The following is a 9,490-nucleotide window of genomic DNA, read 5'->3' on the forward strand; positions in this document are numbered from 1 at the left end:
ATTAAAAATACTGAAAAAACTATAAAAATTAGAAATAAAATTTAATGAAATTATAAGGATTGATGATTATAATTTTCTCTATAATCATCATATCAATGTTATTAATCCAACTCTATAAAATATATTATATATTTCAAATATGTTCTAGATCTTTCTTTCAAACTGTTTAACGAATAGAGTATCAACGATAACATTCATAATTTGATGATTTTTTTTGCTCATTAAATTATGTGACTAAGCATGAAGTGAATCATAAGTTTCAATAAAATGGAAAAAAGTGAAAAGAAGGAAGAGAATAATCTTGTGGAAGACAAAAAAAGAAGAAAGGGAAGCAAGAAAGGAAAAGTAATAGAGCCATGCAGAATTACTGGAACAAGAGACAACACACATAAAAACAAGAATCCCAAAGAAGGGAATAATTAAAGGCACATATAGATAGATGATAAAAAGAATAAACCGATTATTATTTCACTATAAAAATTAATAAATAAATATTTTATTTTATCAAAGAGAATCCCTTTCCCCCCTTCACTGCAGAATATGAAAAGAACAGCTTTACAGACCAACCGTGATGTCCTCGTAATTTTTGTACAAACAATTGTAAAAGTTGTAATTCATTTTTGCCTCATTCATAAATAAATACGTATTTAATAATTACTACAATTGCAATCTTATATATATATATATATATATCATGGATAAATGGTCCGCTACATATATACTTAAGACAACTATTTGATCAGCATACGTATTAATAGCTTAAATAAATAATTATGTGGTATTGTCGAAAAAACTAAGTATAAAAAATGTTTAAGGTGTACAAATAAACCATGATATAATTTAATAAATATGGCTTGCGTGGAGTTACGTGGTTAATTTGTTTATTTGCATGTTATAATGTTGAAACATTTATTCTATTAATAATTGTAATTTGTTATATTATTGGGTCCTACACTTACTGGAAACGAGCCAGGACCCAGAAAAACACTTGTGTAATGTAGAAACTAGCAATTTATTGGAGAGCGCGCGCGCGCGCGCACACACAATACAATGCATGGGTTAACATTTAGTTTACACTATATTTAGTACGGTTAAAAGCAGAAACAAAAGTAATTTTTGGACAATATTAAGGATGTAACTAACTTTTCTACTTAATTTTGAAATTCGTTAAAAATTAATTATATTAAGAATAAGAAGAACAATGTCACAAAAAGTATATATACAATTATTTTACGCTTCAATTTAATGTAACAACTAATCAGTTCAGTGATTAAATTTTCTATTTAGTTTCAATTTAATGAACAATTTTCTCCACAGATTTTAATAAAAAATTTAAATGTTAAGAATATCTAATTTTGAGAAACTTAAAATTATTATCCCTCAATATCTTATCATATAGATTGATTCAAAGATTTTTGTTCTTTTGCGTGATATTGATTCGAAGATTAGTAGACATTGCAATGAAGTGTGAAGATACACAAACATAATGATTATTATTTGATTATTAAAAAAAAATATTGGAGACATATTGGAACATTCTCAACTACAAACCTTACCTATTCCTTTAAATTTCTATCTCCCTGTCATGTGAAAATTCTGAACGAAATTGAATGACAGCTTGTGTATTCCATGAAGACATCATTGACACGTTGAGTTTACTGTTTCTTGACACAACACCACAATCACATAAACCAAATCATGATTTTCTCACTGTACATTCAAACACAGGACACAACCAACTCCTTTAATTTATGTACAATTTAAATTCAAATTTTTCAAAAGTATTTATTGATTTTTTGAATATATATATATATATATATATTATGTTTAATGTATTATTGCTTTTATTATTTCTCTCTGCGGTAATGTTGCGCGTGAAGCAAGAACCCCACTAACAAGTTGCCTATTTATAGCCAAAGACCCAATTATCACCATTCTTGGTACTATGTTTGGCTTTTCTTTTCATTCTTTCCAATCACTCACTTTAATAATTATTAGTCAAAAAATTCAAAATGAAATCACGATAAATTCCTATTTAATAATGTTTATGTGAATGAAACACAAAATAATAATAGCAAGTTCATCTAACTAATAACGGCTATATGTGTGTGTGATGAAAAGGATACAGATAGAAGAAATTGTATATTTTCAATAACTTTTGTCTCTTAAATGGAACACACTTCTTAAATTCTTCCCTTCAACTGTAAGAATATAATGAGAGTACAAACAGAATTAATAGGGTTAAATGTGGCATATACTTATACATTCAGTTTCAATAAAGAGAAAGAAAGGCTTTTTCACCAATAAAGATTGATCTATTTGGTATAAATATTTATTAGTCCATAATTTACAAAGTCGTATGTTCAAATCACTCCTTGTTGGTGATATGAAAATTTTGTTGGTGATTGATATGTAAGTATTTTCATTTTTTTTAAATTTAGAAATCTTGTTCACCTAAATTTTTTGATTTGTTATAAAAAAAGAAAAGCTTTTTCATTATATTCTTTTTAATTGTTGGTTATATATATGGAATGCTTGGTTTTCTATATTATCACTTATTACTATTTTTAGTTGTTGAGTAACTTGTGGTTGGTTATTAACAAAAGAAAATCATTCATTGTTTAACTTTTAGTTAGGTACAACACTTTTTTAACTCACATGTCACAAAATATTTTCTTTTAAAATTATATAAATATTTAATTATTACCAAAAATATAATTTAATGACAACAACATAACAATCCCAGGATAATTTTGAGTTTTGATGTTCAGTTAACTTTTAAATATAAAAATAAAATGAAACCATCTCCATTAATAATATAGAATGCAATATCAACCTTTCAAAAATGCGTAATACCAGATTTTAATGCAATTGTAATATAAATATTTTAATGAATTTTAAATATATTTTATGATGATAATATTTTTAATTTTTTTTAAAAAGTCATTGTTTAAATTGACTCAGTAATGTAATTTTGATCAATATCTATTGAATTTGAATTTAATGATTATAAATATTGGGATATCTAAATTGTTAAAGTTCATATTAACAGTCCACATAAACTTATTCGTTAACTACCTGCCTTTCTTTTGTCCTCCCCACTGTCTGACACTCTCTGCTACACTCTAATGGCGCAAACTTGATGGCTGATAGTGCAAGCAAAGAAATCGCCCCACCTCTTTTTCTTTCTTTCTTTTTTTTCCAAAAAAAAAAAAATTATGTCTTGCTACTTTGTAGCTAATTCCGTCTCCTAAAAACTCCACTGTGCATTCCTCTTTGTCTGTAACCAAAAAAAAAAAAAAATCTGCTTCTCCCCCTCTCTCTCTCATGTCTCATCTTCCCTTTTAAGCTCTTGTTTATTACTTCTTATTTCATTTCATTCTCAAATCCAGTCTCTCTAACTTGTCTTCCTTCGTCTCTTCTGTCCATATCTCTCTCACTTCCTCCTCCAGTTTACCCTAATTCTATTCTCTCTCTCTCTCGCGAGTTGAAATTGAAGGTTTAAGATCATGAAGGAGCTTACCACTCTCCAAGCTACAACTTGATACTGGTATGACGTTTTCAGTTTCAAATTCTCTTAATTCATTCTAGAAACAAGGTCTCTAGCTAGCTAGCTGCTTCCAGTTTCATTATTTTCCTCACTTTCATTAGCTATAGCTAGAGAGACTGTTTGTTTAATTTGTCTGCCTGCCTGTTGCGGACTCTCTCTCTCTCTCTCTATTCTCTCCCCCCTTTATCTCTCTTATATTGGATCACTTTCTCTCTCCTTTTCATGAGATATCATCATAACTTGGCCAGAAAATGCCCAGAGAGGGAAAGTGTTTTGTTTGCTCTCATCAAAAAAGAAAATAAAGTAGTTCTCTCAGATTCTCAATCTCTTATTAGTGTATAGTTTCTCTCATACTTTGCTGTTTCCTTCTTGATCTTCTTCTTAATTACTCAGTTCCTAAATTCACCATTTTCTTGTCCTATCTTCTTCTATCTAGTCTCTTGCCTTTTCCTTTTGTGGATTGAGCAGAAAATATCTAGCTAGCTAGATCATCACTTTCACTTTGGTCGTCCCTCAAAAAGCGAGAAAAAGCCCGTCCTACATTTCACTTGTTAATTTCCATTGCTGGAACTGTTAATTCCCAGAACCTAAAAGAGTTGATCATCACTTTGAAAATTTGACAGCTAGCTAGCTCTCTTTCTTCAGGTGCTAGGAAACTTGCTTGAATTGAAACCGGATAAGTGGTGTTCTCACAGCACTACTTAATTTGAATTTCCAATCCCTCTCGTAATTTCTCTCTTGTGATTTCCCCTTTTGGTCTCCAAACTAGCAAACAAGAGTGAAACAATAACCCCCAGAGAGCCAAAAGAGAAAAAAAGAGGATGGAATTTTCCAGTGAAGAAGGAGAGATCCCAATCCCAATAAACAGTGCCACTTCTTATGGAGGTGGTAATAATGGCCATGGCCACCTGATCCACCATCATCATGAGCCTCCAATCCAAGTCCCTCACCACATGATCTCTAATTCCTCAGTACTACCAGTAGCCTCAGCGCCGCCCCATAACAGCGGGGGAGGAGGAGGAGTAGCCGGTGGCATGGAGGAGGAGGAGGAGGAGGAGGGTCATCACCAGCATGGGCCCTACAGCAGCAAGAAACTAGTGGTGAAGTACAGAGAATGCTTGAAGAACCATGCAGCTTCCATGGGAGGAAATGCCACAGATGGATGTGGAGAGTTCATGCCTAGTGGAGAAGAAGGAACCCTTGAAGCTCTCACTTGCTCAGCCTGCCAATGCCACAGAAACTTCCACAGAAAAGAAGTTGAGGGCCATGAACAACAACAACATGATCATCATTTTCATCAATATCTTCATCATCATCACCACCACCTTCAATATCACAACACTACCAATAATCATCCTTACAGGTTAGGTGGTAGGAAGCTCCTCCTTCCTCCTCCTCCTGAAACTCTTGCTGGCTACCCTACACCACCACCAGGTAACATCCTACCTTCTAGAATGGTCATGCCCTACAATGTCATGGGGTCCCACCACTCATCCCTCCCTTCAGACTTATCTGATGAGCAAGAAGATCATCATCATCATGGGATAATGAGACCATCCCACCATCATCATCAGAACAAGAAGAGGTTCAGGACCAAGTTCACACAGGAGCAGAAGGAGAAGATGCTGGACTTTGCTGAGAGAGTTGGGTGGAAGATTCAGAAACAGGAAGAGTCTGTGGTGCAACAGTTTTGTCAAGAGATTGGTGTGAAGAGAAGAGTGCTTAAGGTTTGGATGCACAACAATAAGCACAGCTCCGCCAAAAAGATCAATCCCACCGCTCCACCACCTCCTCTCACTGCTACTACACCATCTTAATTATGAAAACTATAACTATTTCATAATCGTTATTATTATTATTGTTTTTAATTAACTCTCTGGTTATTTAATTATTAGCTAGTTAAAAGTGTTGACTTTCACTTCCTTCTTCATGTTTAGTACCCTTCTTATCATTTATCTCCGTGGGTCTGTCTTGAGTACTATCTTTGCTCTATAAAATAATATATCTTTGTACTGTGGGTTTAGTTTTACCAGATTTCATTATTGGGTGAAGTTCCATAGATCAGTTCTGGGTGGTGGTGATGCGATGTTTCTTTTAAGCCATTTTATTTAGCGAAGACAGATGGATAATGCAGCAATGAGTCTATAAGCTACGGCTATACTATTCTGTATTATGTTTTCCTTAATTGATACAACGATACGGTTTTTCTTGGTTATTTGATCTTTTATTTATTTATTTATTTATTTCGCCAACTATCTTTTATTTACTTTCATCTTGAGAATTTGCTTTTCGTATTTTTTAAGAGACCTGTCATATTATATGGTTGGGCTTCTGATATTATTTTATGGGTAATTGATACAATAAAATCTACTATAAGTTCCATTATTTATATTTTCATGCTACATGTAATGTATTAAAAATTGAATAAATTAAGAAAAAAAGAAAATGGAAAAATACTTTTTAGGGGAGAAATAGTGGTTCAAAAGTAATTTGCTCAAAAAATAAACAAATTGAATTGAGAGAAAATCTATTATTGTTAGAAATTATATAAAAAGATTGGATGGTATTAAACTTTAATTTAACCTGAAATCTGATCCTTTTTATAAAAAAAATTGGATTAAACTACTCATAATCCGATCTTGTCTAGTGTTAATTCAAAAATTAATAAGACCGTACTTGATTCATAGGACTGAAAAATTAGTCCTATTAGTTTAGTACTTATATAATTTTTTTCTCTATAAGAGGTAATAATCTATTTCAACCTTATAAACTCAATTAAGATAATAAAAATACTTTAAAAATATTTCAATTACAGTCCAAATAATTTAAATTTATAATTTTAATAAAAATAATACTCAACAAATTTCAACAATACTATATTACAACAACAAATTTAGAAACAAACTTAACAAATCTTCAATCATTTTCTTAGCTTTAATTACACTTGAATATTTGTTAAAAATAAATTAATTATAATTATATTAAATAAATTAATAGAATTGAATTGGATCAAATGGTCTAAATGTCCAATGGCCTGTTTAGTCTAACCTAAAAAAATAATTTAATCTTTTTAATTTTTTTAATCTTAAAGGATTAGTGTTTATATAAATTGAATAGGATAAGACCATTTCAAGTTAAATTAAGTCGGATCAAATTGGAGAACTTTTGTATTCTCTTATTAGAAACTGATGTATATCAGAAAAAGTTGAACAAGTTATGTTGAATTATTTTGTCCTCACCTCCAGAGCTTTGGATTCTATTTCCGGGGCAGCGTACTTATGTCATCGGTTACCTCAGGTAACTGTCGCAAAATATACTGTTCATTTATTTATTTAACTAGATAGATATTTTTTCCCATGTAATTTAGTTTATAAATATAGTATTTCTTGACATTATATGTACTATTTTTCTTAATATTTATTTCCAAGTCCAGCTAAAATGAATAAATTATTTAATAAATTAAAAAACATACGAAATATAGTGAAATCTGTAGGAAAACCGAAACAATCGGAAATAATGCACAAAACTGCACTCAAGAGTTGTCTTACTGTTTATGGCCTATGATATTAATCATGCGGCTCCCTAAGTTTTATAATTTATATTGATGTTTTTATAAAAATGATAATATTGATTCACTGTATTTTTGTTTAGGAAAAAGTGTCTTAAAACACGAAAATTAAGAAAAACTTAGCATGATCCATGAGCTATATGAGTTCAAATCCTGTTTAATTATATAAAAAATTTTATTAGTAGGAAATTTGCAAGTGTGTTTATAAGTATTTTTTAAACTCGGTCGCTAAAGTATGTCCATGCCCTCATAAATCTTTAAGATCCAATATAATTAACCTAATTTTTTTTATAACTTATGATTAATGCAAATCCTTAACCCTTTTATATTTTATTCTATTTAAATTTATATTGACAATGATGATTAACGAGCCAAAGCTTATGAAATCAATAGCTAATGACTATAAATTAATATTTTAAGATAAAAACATAACTATAATTAGTACTTAACATCACAACTGAGAATCATGAAAGTTACATTGTATTCTTTTTTAGTATAATAATAATGTTTCTGACCAAAAAATAATATAATAATAATGTTTTATCCATTCTATAAAAAAAAACGTTTTATCCAAGGCTATCATTTATTTTAAAAATGTTCCTAATATCTCAAATGGTAACTTTGAAAAATATTGTTTTAATTATTAGCTCCCATGATTAATCTTAAATAGTACTAGTACTAGCTAGTTCCTGGTAACTCTAATTAGAAGAAGAGAATTAACATAGAGAAGATACAAAGATGTATAAGAAATTAAGTTTAATTTTGACTAGCTTATTTGCTGCATTATTTTGTGATCATCTATAGCTCATTAATTCTATTATCTCTCATTCACTCTTGAATGTCTCTCTAGGTGTTTCTCTCAATCTCTCATTCACTCTTGAATGTTTCTCTAGGTGTTTCTCTCAATCTCTCATGGTCAAAGTGTGGGAAACTAGTTGAAATATCTCATCATCACTTTATTTATAGACTATTTTTATATATAACGCCACAGTTCAATAATGATTTGTTGCGACTTACTTTGTTAACATTATGTTTACATCATCTAATTAAGGCCACAACTTTACAAGGGTTTTCTCATATTTTTTGTAACTCTTTCATATGACATTAATATTGCTATCCTTGTTTGGATTTGAAATCGGTGCATGTCCCTAGTATAGGCATCGAATGCCTATCCCATCTGAGCTGTTAAAATTCATATCAATAATTTTAAATTTATACTTTACCAAAGATTAATGAATGAGTGACATTACTATACATAATTAGCTATAATTGATGGTTATCTTTGCCCATATTTGACAGTTCACAACCATCAAGTAAGCTTACGTCATATATATTGGGGGTGGCTATATTTGACGGTTATGGAACTGTCAAATATTGGGCTTAAATATTTGACGATTGGGGCCAACTGTCATATATAGGTCCTCAAATTTGACCAATAATTTGTTATAACCATCAAATAAGAGGAGGCATATTATAATCAAATATGCCCTTTTTTCAGATTGGGCGATTGCATATCTCACAACCCCTGCATTACAAATAACCAAAATACATCCAAAATACATCCAAATATTTTTTTTCAATTTAGAATACCTACAAAATACATCCAAATAGATATTTTTCATATCATGTTCCAACCTGACTAAATGTGTGCTATCTTCACAAATAGAGCTTCCATATTTTCCTTTGATACTACACTCTAACAAATTACCATAGGCTAAAAAGTCATTTATTATACCAAATAGCAAGGCTTTCAAATTAAAATTTTCTTCCTTGTAGCCATCATGCATCTTAACACCCATCTCTCACAATAGCTTTAGGTCTTTAATTAGAGGTAACCAAGTATATGTCTATATTATTTCCTAGTAGTTTTGGCCTTGAAATTAGCTTGGATATTATCAAATACTTGTGCTTCATGCATAACCATGAAGACAAGTTATAAGTGACCAAAATCACTAACCTTGTTTTGTAAGTACTACTTTGAAGTCCACATGGATTCATTACATTAGGCGATAGTATAAGGCATATGTTCCTATATTTCTTTGCAAACTTAGGATACTCATGATTAATCTTTTCCCATTGGAAACAATCAGTAGGATGCCAAACCTTCCCATCTGTAATCCTTCCATTTGCATGCCATATCAAATTCTTTGAATCAACAACATTACTGTACAAGTGTCTAAATCTCAGTACTATGGGAAAGTATCGTAACGCTTTCTCCAAACTCTTTCCGTTATTCTTATAGCGTGATGTATTACATATAGGACAATGAGTTAATGATACATATTCATTCCTGAATAAAATGCAATCATTAGAGAAAGCATGTATACTCTCATAAATCATGCCCATAGATTGCAAGATCTATTTTATATTGT

The 9,490-nt window shown here is 30.6% G+C and overlaps 1 protein-coding gene across 1 annotated transcript; it reads left to right on the forward strand.

Moving 5' to 3' along the window:
* Positions 1 to 3,265: 3,265 nt before the first annotated feature.
* On the forward strand, positions 3,266 to 5,765 carry LOC129306662 (zinc-finger homeodomain protein 3-like). The gene is made up of 2 exons (XM_054947363.1): positions 3,266 to 3,550; positions 4,196 to 5,765. The coding sequence occupies exon 2, from the start codon at positions 4,372 to 4,374 to the stop codon at positions 5,365 to 5,367; it is 996 nt and encodes a 331-aa protein (XP_054803338.1). The 5' UTR covers positions 3,266 to 3,550; positions 4,196 to 4,371; the 3' UTR covers positions 5,368 to 5,765.
* Positions 5,766 to 9,490: the final 3,725 nt, after the last annotated feature.

The sequence above is a fragment of the Prosopis cineraria genome, unplaced genomic scaffold (assembly GCF_029017545.1).
Source record: "Prosopis cineraria cultivar Desert tree isolate PC_DT_omini unplaced genomic scaffold, ASM2901754v1 PC3, whole genome shotgun sequence".
NCBI lineage: Eukaryota > Viridiplantae > Streptophyta > Magnoliopsida > Fabales > Fabaceae > Prosopis > Prosopis cineraria.